This window comes from Prionailurus viverrinus, chromosome A1 (genome assembly GCF_022837055.1).
Source record: "Prionailurus viverrinus isolate Anna chromosome A1, UM_Priviv_1.0, whole genome shotgun sequence".
NCBI classification, from domain to species: domain Eukaryota; kingdom Metazoa; phylum Chordata; class Mammalia; order Carnivora; family Felidae; genus Prionailurus; species Prionailurus viverrinus.
The window spans coordinates 119,621,603-119,640,163 of record NC_062561.1 but is presented as its reverse complement, the minus strand read 5'-3'; the positions used below and the strand labels follow the sequence as shown (position 1 = coordinate 119,640,163).

At 41.7% G+C, this 18,561-nt stretch overlaps 1 protein-coding gene across 6 annotated transcripts in view; it reads left to right on the top strand.

The window, feature by feature from the left end:
• Positions 1 to 18,561, top strand: part of NR3C1 (nuclear receptor subfamily 3 group C member 1) — a 118,663-nt gene that overhangs the window by 86,797 nt on the left and 13,305 nt on the right. For 5 of the 6 annotated variants that reach the window (XM_047854455.1, XM_047854447.1, XM_047854452.1 and 2 more), the window contains exons 3-7: positions 3,439 to 3,605; positions 8,017 to 8,133; positions 12,497 to 12,775; positions 13,792 to 13,936; positions 17,837 to 17,967. In XM_047854455.1, the coding sequence (XP_047710411.1) occupies positions 3,439 to 3,605; positions 8,017 to 8,133; positions 12,497 to 12,775; positions 13,792 to 13,936; positions 17,837 to 17,967 (839 nt within the window). The remainder of the gene's footprint in view (positions 1 to 3,438; positions 3,606 to 8,016; positions 8,134 to 12,496; positions 12,776 to 13,791; positions 13,937 to 17,836; positions 17,968 to 18,561) is intronic. The other variant, XM_047854459.1, reaches the window with a different exon arrangement.

Sequence of the window (18,561 nt, the reverse complement as noted above, 5' to 3'; positions counted from 1 at the left end):
GGGAGCCCCCTCTCAGCACTTGCTTTTCTTGTAGAACTCGACAGAAAAACCCAGCTTTGAATGTGTTGTTTTTTGTTTGTTTTTTCTTTCTCAACTCTCACATAAACTCCGTCGCCTCAGGAATAAGCTGGTGTTTAGCACGCTGTCCACTATAAGTGTGGAACGGCATTTGAGTGTTCACTTGGAGCAAGGCATTTTGTTCCTATGAGTCTCCACTCACCGTGGATATGGTCAGTTCATAATGGAACCTCTTACTGTCTTCTAAGTTTGGCACAGCCGTCCACACACACAGATCAAAGACCCCAGACTTTTCAGCTTTCCCATTCAAGGAGATGTCATATACACTCTCATTCCTGTGTGCTTTCTCTTTCTTTCTGTCATGTATTTGCCATGTATCCTTATTAAAAGATGGTGATTCCATATGATTTTCCTTGTAGTTCTAGCAGTTTGGTTGGCCTGTAGCCCTTCAGCAGTAGCACAGGGTCACATTTGCGGTTGTAAACTGTGCCGTACTCATCCGTGTTCCCCAATGGTGTTCGTCCTAGGCTATCCTAGTCCTCGTGTTTGTGTGACAGAAATGGATTTTTCCCCACCGATGTCTGTGGTATACTTGGCAGTTTTCCATGTACTCCGTTCTTATCTGATGGAGCCTGGAATGACTGAAGGGATTTCAAAAGGCTGACTTAAATTACAGATGCTCAGCTACACTTGTATCCGTCCATTGGTTCCTAGCTTTCCCTGTTGCCATCTGGAGCCCATGGTTGAGTGGCCTGAATGCGTTTTGCCAATGCTCTCATTTATAAGCTAGAATTTGTGATTACCATCCTGGGTTTCAGACTGAATACTAACTTTCTACTTACATAATGCTGTCTCATAAAATCTCTAGTTTTTCTGAAACAGGAAAGGAGGAACATGTATTGGGTGTTTGTTCTATGCAGGAACTACATGCTACATTTTGTGTGTTCTCCTGTTTTCACAGCACACACACAGATGATGGCCTTCCCACTCATGAGGAAACTGAGGCTCACAGTGGTAGACAGCAACCCAGGGTCACACAGATTTTCCATGGGGAGAGCAGGGATCTGAAGCATGTCAGTTTGACTGCAAATAGACCCCCCGATCACCCTCCTCTTACTGCGTTGGCCTCATCTGAAGGTGATACCATCCTGTCACGGGGCTGGTGAGCGGCTAGATGAGATTTTACTCACGAAAGTGTTTTCACAGCTACAAAGTCCAGGCACACCTAGTTTTATGGTGCTTTCCTTTATTGCACTTTGCGTTTTTTACCAACTGAAGGTTTGTGCCAACCCTAATTCAAGCAAGCCTGTCAGCACCATTTTTCTAACAGCATCTGCTCATTATGTGTGTGTGTGTGTGTCACATTTTGGTAATTCTCTTGGTATTTCATATTTTTTCATTATTGTTAGCGTGATCTGTGATTTCCGACTCACTGAAAACACAGATGAAGTATTTTTAGACTAAGGTATACACATTCTTTTTTAAATATAAAGCTCCTACAGACTTTAACAGACTGCAAAGCAGTGTAAATATAACTTTTATGTGCACTGGGAAACCAAAAAAGTCATTTGACTTACTTTATTGCGATATTCACTTTATTGCTGTCTGTGGTCTGGAACCAAACCTGTAGTATCAGTGAGGTATGCCTTTACTACAAAGTACCTTTTTAAAAAATTTTTAAACACTTACATATGCCTATGTTTTTGTGAGTATTGTATATAAACATATATATATATATATATATAAATTGGTTGAGGAAGCATTTCAGAAGTAACCTTTCAGATCTTTAAATATTATACTCATTTTCCATAAACAACTGGTTGATCCCTAAAAATAGATGTCAGATGACAGAGATGGGCTGAGCAGGAATAGGCGCATCTTCAGGCCACAAGCCAAGGAAGTTTTTGCTTCCCTGACACATCGCTCTGTTCACTCACACCAAGTCCTTCCTACCTTTCTGTAAAAATACTGCCTAGAGCAGCTCCTCCGCGTTAGTCACAAGCTTCCATTCATCACGGGTGGCTCACGCCAGACCTACAGCACGGTCATTTGAGTCTGTCCTCTCCCATCGTCCGCTGTCCCCCACCTAGCAGGGAACCAACACCTTGTGATACGGAAGCATCCAGAACTTTGTGGCCGTGTTCAGAAAACATGTAAAACCCTGAGGCCTGTTCCCAGAACCGGGGTGATGGCAACACCGTCCACCTGACAAAGCCTCTCGAACAGAAGACTGGCAAGGTGCAGTAGCTTCATCCGAGGACAGGATTTAGGGGAGCTTTTGGGCTTGCTGAAAGGTTTCAAAACAAATTAGGGCCTAGAGTATCCTTAGAGACACAACAACAGCACTCACTGTGGTGAGAAGTCTGCAAAATGAACCACGAGATGGGGTAGGAGAAGCAGATTCCTGTCCTTTTCTTGAGGCCACACGTGGCCTCAGTGCAGAGGACAGAATGCTCCTTCCTGTTGAAAGCCCACTGCCCTTTCCGTTCTTGCTGTGAGCCACACAGGAAGGTGACAGACAGTGATGTTTCCCATCAGTCTTTGTAGGCCATAATGAGAAACCTGACAGCATTGGGATTGAGAGATGTAGGCCCAAACTCGAATACTCTATGAAGTTTTGACTCTAGCGGAGGACATGGATTGACTGAATTTAGACACTGAGTTTAGAGAGAGGCCTGTACAAGGTCTTAAAATGACAAAAATTAACTTGATGTCCCAAACAATTAAAGGGGTAGGACGCAGCTTCTTGAGGTGACAGATGTCTATACTATCTCTGGATCCTGGTGGTAGTTGCACTACTATCTGTTTAGCCAAACTCGCCAATGGTTCGCTTAAAAATGGTGAATGATATGGAAGCGACCCCTTTATAAAGGTGATCATGAATGTAAACAAATGCTACGCAACTACAGATGACAGTTTCAAAGTGAAGCATGTATTCATCATTCTTTTTAGGGAATGCTTAAAAGGAAATTACCTCACTCTTGGGGTGCCTGGGTGGCTCAGTCAGTTAAGCGTCTGACTTCTGCTCAGGTCATGATGTCACAGTTTGTGGGTTCAAGCCCTGCATCGGCCTCTGTGCTGACAGCTCGGAGCCTGGAGCCTGCTTTGGATTCTGTGTCTCCCTCTCTCTCTGCCCCTCCCCCACTCGCACTCTGCTTCTATCTCTCCCCCCCACCCGCAAAAATAAATATTTAAAAAAAAATTTTTTTAAAGTTACCTCACTCTTAATTTTGTCTAAAAGAAGATTAAAACATGATTTGAAAATATTTGAATAGACTGTTGTAATGCTTGCTAGTACTTGAAGCCAGAGTTCAGTGTGAACATGCTCCCTAGGGAGTGAGGAGGTAAGAGAGCTGTAGTTCGATGTTTCTTTGAAGGTCATGACAGTGGATCCTGACACTGCTTTCTCTCCTCCTTCAGCCCTGGAATGAGACCAGATGTAAGCTCTCCTCCATCCAGCTCTGCAGCGGCAACGGGACCACCTCCCAAACTCTGCCTTGTGTGCTCTGATGAAGCTTCGGGGTGTCACTACGGGGTCTTGACTTGTGGAAGCTGTAAAGTATTCTTCAAAAGAGCAGTGGAAGGTAGTGTGTGTTTTGAAGAGTTCTATTTTTCCTCTACTTGGTTCTTGTCTCTCAAGGTGGATTGTGAAGTTTCTGGTATATGCGAACCCCATTAAGGCTGGAAGTCAGTAAAGTCAGGTGCGGGGGGTTGGCTCGGAGGCCTTCTAAATGGAGAGATTTTAAAAAGCCACACAAAAAGCATAAGAGACTCTTAAATACAGAGAACCAACTGAGGGTTGCCGGAGGGAAGGTGGGTGGGGGGATGGGCTAAATGTGTGATGGGCATTAAGGAGGACACTTGTTGAGATGAGTACCGGGTGTTACACGTAAGTGATGAATCACTGGGTTCTACTCCTGAATCCAGGACTACACTGTATGTTAACTAACTTGAATAAAACAACAACACAAGCAGAACTAGAATAAAATAGAAAAGTATAAATTAAGGAGAGGGAGTTTGGTCAGATAACAGAAGGTAACGGTAAGAAAGTGCTGTCGTGGGAAATGGTGTTACGTTACTGCCCAAACCTAACGTTCACTGTATGAGAATCATGGGCTTTAACTCCCATGAAGTAGTTGGTTTTAAGACCACTGACTATTCCACTGTGACAAAAAATGAGGGTCAGTAAGAACTGTGAGGGGAAAATCTGGGTGGGTTTCTCTTCCTGTTGAGCCAGGCACTGTGCTAAGTGGTATCAAGTCCACATAAGACGTGGTCCCCACCCTCTGAGTGGTCACAGTCTGCTTGAAGTGAGAGAGGAGTTCAAAGTTTCCAGGAAAGAGGTGGTAGTAAGAAGCAAGTGATAAACAGCCTGAGGAGATAGAGAAAGAAGGTAATGTAGAGAAGCTGATTTCACTATATGAATACTAATAAAAACTGTACCCTGGTTATAGATTCAGTCTGCTGACAAGGGCAGTCACATCAACTCCTTAAAGAGAAATTCATTCCATAGCAAATTAGTGTTGGAAATTACTCTAAAATCCTCTTGGGAAAAAATCATGTACTTTAGTTATTTATAAAGCTGTTTGAAGGTGGTGTCGCATGAATGGATTACCTAAAGCTCTGAGTATGTTAATTTTTAAAGAAGTGTAATTATCCATCCACAGTATGAGAAAGATTATTATTATTTGCCTCAAGTTCTGTTTGCATATCCTTAAGAGTTAGATGAGTCATTTTCTTTTGTTTGGATTACTTTTTAATCCATGAGCAAACTATAAAATTCCTCCTGTTACCCCACATGGAGCACAGGGAGGCAGGCTTTGACCAGGTAGGAGCCCCCAACTGTTGAATAGTGCTAAGGAAAGCCCACCCCTGCACACTCTACTGCCTCTAACAAAGTAGACCTTATTCACCACGGACCCAAGAGAATGAAGCTTTTTCTTGTCTGCACTTTACTTCAGCACTTTATTTTAAATGTTTTTGTTTATTTCTGAGAGGGGGAGGAGAGAGAGACAGACAGAATGGGAGCAGGGGAGGGGTAGAGAGAGGGGGAGACACAGAGGCTGAAGCAGACTCCAGGTTCCGAGCTGTCAGCACAGAGCCAGACATGGGGCTTAAACCCATGAACTGCAAGATCATGACCTGAGCCGAAGTCAGATGCTTACGTGACTGAGCCACCCAGGTGCCCCTGTCACAGCACTTTAAGTCCTGAGTTATCTCCATGATATAAACGCAGTGATAGAGGTAATCCAATATACAGTAATACTGGCAAATTAATTTCTGCAAGTGAAATTCAGAAAGAGACTGTGGAACCTTAGAAGAAAAAAAAAGGGGTATTTAAAAATTTTTTTTTTTTTTTTACATTTTTTATTTATTTTTTTTGGGACAGAGAGAGACAGAGCATGAACGGGGGAGGGGCAGAGAGAGAGGGAGACACAGAATCGGAAACAGGCTCCAGGCTCTGAGCCATCAGCCCAGAGCCCGACACGGGGCTCGAACCCACGGACCGTGAGATCGTGACCTGGCTGAAGTTGGACGCTTAACCAACTGCGCCACCCAGGTGCCCCTAAAAAAATATTTTAATTAAAATGGAGGAGAATGAAAAATTCTTTAAAACAGGACTATAAACGTAAATGCCTATACGGACCAAGTATGTGTCCTTCTGGCAAATAGAAGACATTTGGGACAAGGAAGGTTAGAGAGTGCAAGCTTACTTTGAAAGCTTTCAATACCCTTTAAAAAGTAAAAAAGAAAAGTAAAAAAAAAAAAAGAAAAAAAGCTAAACCTAACTCCCCAATAAAATACCACTGCAGGCCATATGCCCTCAGGGCTTACCCCCTGCTTTAGAATTAAATTCTTATGCTTGTTTTTAGGTAAAAATTTCATAGAATATGAGCTGTCCCATTTCAAAATGTTTATTTAGCGTTTAAGTATTTCAGTTAAGTATGGTGGCTCAATTACATAATTAGTAGGGGAAGGTTTAACTGTGGACTATGTTAAGTAAATCCTATATTTGGACTTTCATTTTCTCCAACGTCCCTTCCAGCTCTAAAATTCTGTAATCCTTTGACAACCTAACTCGGAACAGTTCTACTTTTCCTCTCTACACAGGATGGAGATGTTTTCATTACAGAGATGTAGTTTCTAAAGTCTGTATCATACTTAGCAGTCCATTTTTGGCACCTGCTGGAAATACTAGGTTACCCCCCCCCAAATTGGCATAGGATAAAATACCTGAACATTTCAAGAATTTTTAAGAAGTTTTATCCATACAACCCAGATCAAGGATAGATACCTTGAGTTTTTTTAAGTCTGTATTCTGGGAGTCACTTCTCTACATACAGAAGAAAACTTTGGGTAGCTTCATGTCTTTTCATGTATACTAGTTCAGTGATGTCCCCCCCTTCCACCAAGTCCCTTTTACTTATATCCCCTGTACACAAAAGTACATGTAATCTTTGTTGGTGGGTCATAATGATGATAGGCATCCATTACCTTTAATGTCCCATAGACCAAGCATTGTTTTATGTACATCATACCATTGAATTAAGGGCTCTGTGAGCTCTTAAATGCTGTTCTGATCCTATTTGATCAAGGAAACTGAGGCTGAGAGTTCAAGTGGTAGAGCTGGGATTCCAGGGGCAGTGACAGCTGGTATAAGACATTGGGCATTGGAGAGCGGAGCAGCTCTGGAACAAAGCTCAACTGTAGGCCATCGGTCAGCCCGATGGCCTACTCCTCACAAAGAACTGAACCTGATATAGTTAACCATCTACTCAAAATGCACGCCTCATAGCACTGTGATTTATCCTCTTATGAAGAAGGGAATACGGTTTGTTTCCATCCAAGTAGTAGGCAGTCCTGTGCAGAAGGGATCTTTTCCCAGAAATCAGAACAAGATATATTCAACCTAGTGAGCTGATGATTTTTCTCTTTTCTCTGAATGCGATTTCTTTTTGAGAAGAGAAATGCCCTGTTGTGGTCCTGTGCATAGCCACAGTGGTGTTGTGCAGGAGGATCTTTTCAGTTTCTGCCGGGCCAGCAGATCCTGCGATATTTTCTTTGACACTCAATAGCCAGATTAAAAGAAAACTACAAGAATGCGCTTTTTGGGGTGGGTAAGGGTATCAGTCTTTCCATTTTAATTTTTTTTGCCAGGTGAAAACTGCACTTTGTACCTCTTACCACACATTATTAAATACTAGGTGCCAGAAGATGGTATGGACAGTGACAGCCTAATATTTGGAGTCGGTGGTGGATTTAAACACATTCTACAGTGCATGTGACATAATGAACATAATGTAAGATCTATATACGGTAGTTAGTTTGCCAGGTGTGTGATTTCCCTAACTAGTTGTTGGCAGTCTTAACATTCAAGATGAAGTTTGTTCCCTGTCACTTAGACTTGAAGGGGGAGCACGCTCCATTTGCATGTGGTGGCATAATGTTGAGGGAAAGTCATTTTCCCTGTGGGGTTCTTTGAGTATTTTGAAAGCAGTTTCCTCTTTGTTTAACCTTCCTTAGCATTAAGTCAGAAGTCATAATGAAATAGTGACTTCAGACATCCTGTCAAACTGTACTTTAAACAGTTTCTCCTGTAATGCAGAACAGGGTTACCTTGGAGGAGGGTAGTGACTGGAAAGGGCCTAGAGGACTACTGGTGGGGTACTGTTCTTCTTGACCAGAGAGCCGACTACATGGCGGTGTTCAGTTTGTGAAAACATAGGAGATGCTACACTTAACAATCTGTGCACGTTTCTGTATGGGTACTGCAGTATTTTTCATGAACTATGTTTATTTGTTGAGCGGAATAAGAAAGGGACATTTTTAAGGTGACCTCACAACTCTGTAATGGGAGTGGAAGCAAGTACATCTTTCTTCATCACTGCCTGTGGTCCCTGCCCGTGGTCAGCCCAAAACAAAAGGGCAATGAGTCTCGCCATAAAAAGATCCCTTATAACCTGGGAAATGTTAACAGTGCCTTTGTTTTCTGTGTAGGACAGCACAATTATCTTTGTGCTGGAAGAAATGATTGTATCATTGATAAGATTCGAAGAAAAAACTGTCCAGCGTGCCGCTATCGAAAATGTCTTCAGGCTGGAATGAACCTGGAAGGTAATGTAAACGCCTGAAAGGAAATGTCTCTGCATCATATAAAAATTCGTCGTTTTCCTTTTTAAGATATAAGTGAGCCAAAGTAATAATTTAGTCGTTGCAATATATATGTGCTTGACTAACATCATTTTATATTACTGCTTTATTAAGTAGGATTTTTGTGAATATTTCATATTCCACTTGAGTTTTTTCACCAGCTCGTACTGCACACACGGAATTCATTATAGCCAGACTGTCCACTGAGCAAGTAAATTAGGTAAAAAAATGAAACTTAAACACGTGAAGCAACATTACTTACAGCTTTCTCTCCTCCCTTTCTTCGGCCTCAAAACTGTTCCCTAGAGTTGAAAATGTTTCTCTGTCAGATGTACTTACATGTGCGTTTTGTATCATTTACCTTTTACTTGGCTATCTATAGCTAGACAGGTGCAGGTAGATGATAAATCTGCCTGGGCTGAGGGAAACTCCTCAAGGAGGTATTGAATGGGTTTTGTTTGTTTTGTTTTTCAAGTAAAGAAGAAACCTGAAGCTAGTTGTAAGTTTGAGTTTCATAGCCCTGTTTATATAAAGTTGTATGATTAACATTGGTCTCAGCATTTGAAAACTTCCCTTTGAAAAACGTTTGGAATTCTCCTTTAGTTGACAGGGCAAACTCCATGAAGGTAGTGGTGGTGCCAGAATCACACATGTGCTTCGTATTTGCTGTGACAGTAGCACTTTCCTGCTCAAACCTGCCAAGGAGGCAGGCGGTGCACATCAGTCAAATAAAGTGGTGCCTGTTTTAAGGAGTCACTGTCGACTTAGGTTGCAGAGTCCATCACAAAATGGTGTGGCACACTACAGAAGGAACTGGAGCAGGAGCAAGAGGAGGGTCACCTCCTTCTGTCCTGGAAAGCTGAGAACGGTTCCTTGGAAGAAGCAAGATTCAATCTAGAAAAGCTGAGTTAGAAGGAGTTATGTAAAAACCAAAGTGGGACACAATCAGATTCACATTTTAGAAAGACTGATCTCAGAGAGAGAGAGAGAGACCAATTGAATGACTGTAGAAGTAATCCAAATAACACACTGCGATGTTGGAGGGAGAATAGCAAGTGTGTGGCTCTTTTGGTAAAAGAGGCACTGACCGTTGGCACGATCTGCACAAGCCATGTGTGCACCTGTTTTTAAATATGAAGTAGATTCATGGGTATGGCTATGAAGAGTCTAAATTCCTCAACTCAGATACACAGCATCATCTTCACTTTTTCATAGCACTTCAGTAGCAAAAAAGATGAAATTCGTAAATGTAACTTAATACCAGAAGTGGTGTATTTTGGTACTGTTGTTCCTATACCAAGTAATTCTCAAGATTTGCTATAAAGCAGCCTTCTTCAGTGCTTAAAGTTCCTGGCATTTGAGTACAGATAAGTTTTTTAAGGGTAATCCTTAATGTTTTCTTAACTTCATTTTAAAGTATATTGTAATCATTCCAAATTATAGTTGTCTTTTTTTTTTAAGTTTATCCATTTTGAAAGATAGTGTGACCAGGGAAAGGGGTAGACAGAGAGGGACAGGGAATCCCAAGCAGGCTCCACAGAGCCTATGCAGAGCCCCACATGGGGCTCGATCCCACTAACCCTGAGATCATGACCTGAGCCAAAACCAAGAGTCAGATGCTCAACTGAGCCACCCAGGCGCCCCTAGTTTTATTTTTGGTATGAAGAGTCAGGTGGAACTTAACAGGCAAGGAGGTTTGTGACATTATCAGATTTCATACCTTTTTTTTTTTTTTGAGAGAGAGCGCATGTGAGAAAATCGTAAGCAGGCTCTACACTTAGCATGGGGCTCAATTCATGATGTGAGCGAAAATCAAGAGTTTGGATGCTTCACCAGCTGAGCCACCCACATGTTCCCAAACTTAAGCTAAGTTTTCAACTGTCACAGACTTTTGAACACTTCTGTAGAGATCAGAAATTGACTGATAATCTATATATTCCAAGGAGTCAAACTTTATATAGAGTAGAAATCTTAGCAAAGTGCTTGAAAATAGTGGTTGCTTAACTAATTCAATTAACAACTCCTTGCTAAAGTTCTATGAAAACATATTAGCACGCATTCTTGCTCTAGTCAGTATTTTGAGCTTTATTCAAAAGCCTTAGTTCTCTCATTTAGGGCAATAGCTAAGTAGTAAGAAATTATCAACTGAGCACAGAAGATTTTTAAAAATCCACCAGTTTGTCACTGTCGTTTCTCCTGTTCTCTGGAGTGTAGGTTCTGAGCCATGGTTAATTGAGGTCTTCAGCTTATTGTTTCAGTGTGTTGATTTGGGAAAGGATATTCTCTCTCATTATCTTCTCAATGGAGTACTTGCCAGGATTTTGAAATGTGGGTTTCCTAAACCTTTGGTTGTTTCACGTGTTTCCTTATGTATTGTAGCACTTGCTTTTTTAAACTGTACTGCTCCTCTGTGTACTTTTACTGTCTACACTGAGAATACTCAAAAGCCATATTCTGCCACCAGTTGAGGTAATGATAGTCCTTCCATAGCATTTGGTGTGTGCCACCACCTGTTCTAAGCATTGTACGTGTCTTAACTGATTTAATTCTCAACCACCCTCAGAGCAAGGTACCAATATTACCCTCATTTTGTAGAAGAGGAAAACTAAGGCCCAGGGAGTAACTGTGAGATCCCAGCTACTGCATGGCAGATCCAGGGTTTAAACTCAGCCATGATTGTTTCAGATTTATGCTGTTTACTACTACACCATAGTGTGTTTCAACAGAGCGTGGTAAAATAAGAATGGACCTGTCCCAATCCCTTCTCTGTTTTGAGATGTGACACAAAAATTTCTAATTTCTCACTAGCATATTCAACACAATGCACAATAATGAGACCATTCTATCATTTTAAGGGCAAAGAATCTAATTATTTCAAAAGGTGATTAGTATTTACTTTTCTCTGAGCAAAAATGTTTTGTATCCCTGATAAGTGAGGCAGGTACATTTCTTCTTTCATATGAATTATATTCATTGCCCTTCCTTGGATCTCTGAGACCTTCCTTTTGAACAATACTGTGTTCCCTTCAGCAGCAGGTGCACCAAAAAAGAAATTCTTATTTGTTACTAAAACACGTAATTTCATACAACATGTAAGTTTAAGAGTACGTATATGTTTACTAAATAATCTATGGAATCCATGTTGTAACTTGATTGCACTATTCCAGACTAAGTCAAAGATGGAAAGATATCTTTACTTTGTATATACTTTGTATATGATATCAAAGTAGATGCTTTAGGTTTATCAGGTCATCAATATAAATCTCTTAAAAAAGGGAAATCCCCCCCTGATAATTGATGTAAAGAAATATAAAGTTCTTTTCTTCATCTCCCAGATGTTTTTAGACCTAAGCAGTATCTATCATATAAATGTAAAAACTGGACTTTTCTGCTATTGAAATTAATAGTGCTTCTAGCATATGATCTGCAGTGTCATCTTAATACTATCTTGAGAAGAAGGGGAATTTATGCTAGGTTTTAGTATGCCTGTCTTCATTATATATACCATCATTTAGATGAACCCTTAGCCACAGTTCCTAGTCTGCTGTTAGGAACTTAGGATTTTTCTTTCAACTGCTAGTAAAAGTATTGCCTTATTAAACTGATGAGAATTTCCACTTAGGAGTGAGAGTGAGAAATTAATTCATATAAGAATCTATATAAGTGATTTATTTAGATTGTTTTCACATAACATTGAAAGACACTTAATTATGATGTTTGTTTATTTTTGAGAGAGACAGAGACAGAATGCAAGTGGGTTAGGTGCAGAGAGAGGGAGACACAGAATCCAAAGCAAGCTCCAGGCTCTGAGCTGTCAGCACAGAGCCCAGCACAGGGCTCAAACTCACAAGCTGGGAGATCATGACCTGAACCAAAGTCGGACGCTCAACCAACTGAACCACCCAGGCGCCCCAATTTTTAATTTTTTTTAATGTTTATTTATTTTTGAGAGAGAGAGGGAGACACAGAGTATGAGTGGGGGAGGGGCAGAGAGAGAGAGGGAGACACAGAATCCGTTTCAGGCTCCAAGCTGTCAGCACAGAGCCAGACGAGGGGCTCAAACTCACAAACTGCGAGATCATGACCTGAGCCGAAGTCAGATGCTCAACCGACTGAGCCACCCAGGCACCCCAAAAGACAATTTTGTATCCGGTATGACGTGGCTTCATATACAAATGGGTTCCTCTTGACTCTGCTTTTTCCTCTTCTATTTCACTTTATAATTGCTGAATAGTTTCAGAAATTAAAATACTTATTGAATAAACTCTGTCACCCAGACCTTCCCAGTAAAACTCACTCTGTGTATATATTTTTTAAACACCCACAGCTCGAAAAACAAAGAAAAAGATAAAAGGAATTCAGCAGGCCACCCCCGGAGTGTCTCAAGAAACTTCTGAAAACCCTGCTAACAAAACGGTAGTTCCTGCAACATTACCACAGCTCACCCCTACCCTGGTGTCCCTGCTGGAGGTCATCGAACCTGAGGTGTTATACGCAGGGTATGATAGCTCATTGCCAGATTCAACTTGGCGGATCATGACCACACTCAACATGTTAGGCGGGAGGCAAGTGATTGCAGCAGTGAAATGGGCCAAGGCGATACCAGGTAAGATGCAAGGGAGGACACAGCTAAGGTATAAAGCTTTGCATTGTCTTAAACAGACCCAGCGCTCTGGCTGTTTGTCAGCCAGCTCCCACTGTGCGTCCTGCTTTCTCTTCCTCAGTTCTGGGGCCTAACAAGGGGAGAGGCTGGAAAAGCTGGGAGTGGAGAGTTTATAATAAAACTTGTATGCTCCTCCCAGCTTCTTCACACTGTTGCTCAGAGCAGTTTCAAGCAGGATGGTGTAATATCAGAACTAGGGGCACAGGACTTACTCAGAAATTCCTTTTACACCCAGGTCTAGTGGCGGGGGGGGGGGGGGGTGGAATGCGTACTTGTAAGAACTCAGTTGCTTTTCCTTCAGTGTGTCACTTTAAAAAATCAGGTTATTTGTAAAATCTGTAAAAATCCGGTGTCGTGACCCTTTCTCAAGGTAAAGTAGAATGATTTTTAACTCTTAACTATGTAACATGATATATGTTGAATGTGAATCTTCATTAGTCTCATTTTTAGGATCATATGAGATAAAAGTCCCCCTATGGGAACTTGATGTAGATGGGGCATAAGAGGTCAACATTAGTGTCAGCCCAGACTTTACAGCTAGAGGAGAATCAATAAGCTTATGTTCACACAGAAAAGAGACAGGACAAGAATGAAGTCACCTGACCTCCGTCATCTCTACTCTGTCAAGAGGGAAAGAGGTGTTACTGTCAGGGGGAATTTTTAAAATTGAATTCATTGACTATGTAATGTACCAAGTCAGGACTCTGGGCTTTCTGTTTTACTATTTAGTTCATATTGTTTAAATAGGGAAAAAGTGACAGTAAGTTACATTGTACCGGATGCTGTTAAAAAGCACCAAAGGCTTTGGTCTTGACATGTTGGATGACAAAGGAGAACTGTGCCCCCTTGGTGTTACTTCATTTCCTCTGCCTCTTAGGGGTTCTGGTCTGTGGCAGTTCCCAAAGAGATGATCTTCAGCACCGAGTGTTTCCTCATAACCTTTACTTCTCTTAATTCAGGATTCAGGAACTTACACCTGGATGACCAAATGACCCTACTGCAATATTCATGGATGTTCCTCATGGCATTTGCCCTGGGGTGGAGATCATACAGACAATCAAGTGCAAACATGCTGTGTTTTGCTCCTGATCTGGTTATTAATGAGTAAGTTATTTGGGAGTCTGTCTGTTTTGTGTTTTGTTTTTTTTTTATCCCGCTGATGTTTTCCTGATGGATTGCTATCATGGTCATTGAGAACTGAATCCATTCTATCAGGTTTCTTGGAACAGGGCACACTTGAAAGAGAGTGGTTTATCAGTACATTTTGGCAGACCAGATGTACATGGGGCAGGACACATGTAAGGGTACTTTTTAATACAGTGAGCATCTCTGGGGTCAGTTGATCTCACATTCAGTAGGGACGACTATAGATGAGGACATCTTGGCCGAGGAGGTGGGAGGTACAGACCCAGAGGCAAGGGGACTCTCTTGCCAGGGCAAGGCCTACTCCATGTTTATGACTTGTAGGATTTGATAAATCAGCCACCTATGCTTTTCTAGGCCTATGCTTCTATCTGTGAAATATTTCCGGTGTCTGTTCTGTTGACCTCATTGCAGTTTTTGCTGACTAGTTTTCTGCCTCTGATGTGCCCTCCATCATGTTCTGATTTTTTTATTCCTACGGTACAGTTTGATCACATCACATACTTCCGCAACACCCAGATGTCCTCCCTGCCCACGCCATGCATGTTCAGCATAGTTACTGGCTTTCCAGAACCTGGCTTCTTTTCTCTCACTGTTCTCTTTGATAGACACAGCATCCCCACTCAGATGACCTGTTCCTCAAGCATACCCTTAACTCATGATGTTCTTAGCACCTTATAAGACCTCTGTGCTATATATCCCTAGTTCTTACCACTGTCCACCTTGTAGTACAATTTTTGTGCCTACAGCTTCTCTCTTTTATGAGAATGAAAACAGGGAGTTCTCCCACACATACCTATGGTCAGAGCAGAGTAAGAAATGAAGATTTCTTTAATTGTGAGCTCTGGGTGCTTTTGACCAGGGGTCAGACAAATCAATGTAAACCTTAAACCCTGTTATTAGAATAATCCCATTGCACCCTATATGAGTCAACCCATCGTGAGCAATTTGTGTTAAGAACTGGATGCCATATTAAAATTAGGAGTGACAACTTTAAATATGTCCAGGAGGGCAAGGAGAATGGAAATTGACATCGGTCAGTGAACAGGGAGGGTATGGAGGAGGGCAGCCTACAGACATACTGTTTTGCCTTATGGGTGTGCCAGGCACAGAAATAATGGGTAGGAGCTCAAGAAAAACATCTATTTGAGCAGTACTCAGTGGGAGAGCCTGCCTTACAATGTGGTGAGCTCACATTATTTTAAGTGTTTTAGAGGAGACTGGATAACACTAGGTCCAGGTAGTTTTGAAGATATTCTTGGGCGTTGTGACAGAAATCTCTAAAGCAGAGATTTCACGTTTCTGCCGTCAGGCTAGCTAGGTGCATAGAAAACCAGTCTAGAAATCCTGGCTGAAATGAATCCTGAGTTAAAGTTGGTGTTCTTTCTCTATTGGTGATACTTATTTTCCAGCACAGTATTCTCTCAGTGATAGGAGTCCTTACCAAGTGCCAGACTCTTTTAGGAGCTTGAGCTATAATAGCACAATAGATGTGGCACCCGCTAACATTCCAATGGGGAAAATGAAATAGATAACCAAAATTACTTTAGAGAACCATGGTCTAAAAGTGTGCCTGGGCAAAGGGAGCAGTGACAGGCACCTGCTACTTTAGATTTAGGGACCATAGAAGACCGGTCCAGGGAGTGGGCATCACACAGTACAGAAGCACAGGCTGTGTGAAAGGTGGGGCCCTGCAGACAGAAGAAGTGAGGGCAAAGGCTGTAAATACCATATGAGGCTTGTAGGCCATGAAACAGAGTTTAGATGTTATTCTAGGAGAAGCCGCGGCCAGTGGAGGCTTTCAAACAGGATAACATGGTGGAGGATGGATGAGAGGGAACACCACTGACTCCTCCTTCCTAATAAGCCTGGGACAGAGTAGCTGAGAACAAGACAGACAAGCTTTCCCGACCTGTATTGCTTATATCCTCCATACAGGTAACTACCAAATAAAATAATTTCAGATTGGGATAGTTTATACTGGAGGGGTCTATTTCAGATAAAGTGGCTAATGGCTTCTGGGAGGAAGTGTAATTAGAGGTGAGTTAAACCTAAAGGGGAAGGACAAGGCTTCACACTGAGAAGCAACAGGACAGGAGGCATGGGGAATGTACATGCAGTGACCCGCCTCTTCGTATTCCCAGAAGGGGCCAGATGTCCCCTCCCCTGGCCCTATCAGACCTGGACAGACCCACACTCCTAGGAATCTGTGTCAGAGAAGGACGTCACCTTCAATTGCCAGCAAGAGGGCTGTTCAAACTCCTGTATCCCAGTGGAACAGGGTTTTGGTTGTTTGATCAGATATTTAATTAGCAAATGAATACATGAAATCTTGTGAGTTAACGCAGACACCAAAACTCCCTGAGTACTGGTTGCACATTTCGGAATCCAACCACAGTTACTTAAAAACATCATGTTGGCAACATTTGGTATTTACGGTCCCTTCCCAAAAAAAGTAATTTGAACTCATAGTATTGGGCTTAAAACTGTGAACTGAGACTTCTATGAAACACCAACTTATCTTTCTATTTTAGGAAATTAATTCAGGGTTTTTATTTGGGGGGCACTCAAAGTTAGAAGTAAGCAGTCACAGCATAACCTGAAGAGTGCCGCACGCATTTGTTACACGAGGTGGGAATTGCAGACTTTTTCTCAGGGTTCTGCCATGCTGGAGGACAGACAGCAGACGGGAAGAGTGGTTTTGTAGAGGGCGTTCTTACTATTCCCCATTCTGGGGTCTGTGCTGCTCTGTTCCCTCTGCCCACTGGTTTCCATCCTGGTGCATCGTCTGACAGGCACAATTTGAAGGTACACTGTCACCCCAAATCTGCCTGTGTAGCTATCAGGTAGCCTCACCGTTGTTTTTAGGTCTTACTCTTGTAAAAAATAGTTTTTAACAGCCTACTGAATGATTTTATGCTTAATTCCTGTTGGGAGATTGGGAAGGTACCTCTTTGGGAAGAGAAGATTTTAAATTTGTAAGAGTCCTGTGAGCTCCTGTGTCATCACTGTCACAGCATACCATTCCTGTCAGAGTTATTTTATCCTATAAAGAAACAAACTGTATCTTCAGTAGAAAAAAATAGTGACCTTTTTTAAATCTAAATCCAAGATCACTCTCTGTCAGAAACAAACAAAAATCTTGAGGTATTGTAAAAACCATGAACCAAGCACAGTTTCAGGCTCTTAGTGTCATTAAAGTAGTTAAGAAACTTCAGGGACGCCTGGGTGGCTCAGTCAGTCAGGTGTCTGACTCTTGATTTCGGCTCAGGTCATGATCTCAGGGTTGTGGGTTGGAGCTATACTGCAGAGCTTGCTTGAGATTGTCTCTCTCAAAATAAGTTTTTTTAAAAAAACAAAAAAAGTTAAGAAACTTCAGAAATCCCAGAGTTGAGTTCTAGTGTACTTCTGACCTTCTGCAAAACTATAAACAGAATCACACATAACTGTTTTCAGGATGTGATGCTGTGAAAAAAAAAAACTTTTTGATTTTGAATGGGTAAGACCTAAAACCGTCTTGTGTAACTGGCCTGAATGCAAATGCTGCCATAAAACTTTGGATTAAAAGAAACATTGAATTAAAGGAGCAACTGGTAAAGTTCTGCATGAATCAATTCTAAACACTTAGTAAGTGGCATGCACAACAGAAGAATAATTTCTCCAGTGTAAACATAGATTGTTCCACAGTCTCTTTAGGTGCTGTCGTGGTTCTTAACTGTAGGGAATTAGCATTAATAGCAACAGTTAGCTTTTCCTTTTTAAGTTCATAGTTTTTCAAAATAAAAACAAAGAAGTCTACCTTCGGGCAGGGGAACAAGCACTATTTCTTTCCTAACTCACACTGATATTTGTCTTTCACAGGCATAGAATGACTCTACCCTGCATGTATGAACAATGTAAACATATGCTGTATGTTTCCTCTGAGTTACACAGGCTTCAGGTATCTTATGAAGAGTATCTCTGTATGAAAACCTTACTGCTTCTCTCTTCAGGTTGGTAGAACACCTATTTGCGTCTAAAATTCACTTCTAAGTATGTCAAAAATAGGAAATATAGAAACAAAGGTTTGTTTGTGTACATAGCACCAAGTCCACGGTTATTTCCCGCTACTCAGATAGTTGAGCCTGTTCATAAATGTAAAATTTTATAAAGGCCCAGCCAGTGATGCTAAGATTAGGAAGACAGTTGGGTACCATCGGGAAACAGAGAAGTACATGAGCTACGCAGGAGCCTCTGTGGGTCTGGAATGTGTACACACCTCCTTCCCCGGGGGAAACAGGGAGAAACAAAGCCAGCTAGAATGATTTTAGTTTCTGTGCTCTGTTGTAACCTGGTCAACTTAGTTACCCAAGGAATACTCCTGTGTCTAAGAAATTGAGACAAAAGTACATCACGCTTACCGTTAGAACATCCCATGATGCAGCACGGTTGCCAGACTGTTGGACAGAGGTGTTCTATCTGGAAAACAGCAGCAAGAGTTTATGAAACCGTCTTCAAAGTTTAGATAAAGTTACTGGTATGTCAACTTGAGTGAGACTACTTTTGACTGGCAAAGGCACTACTCAGTAAACCTAGAAAGTTTGTGA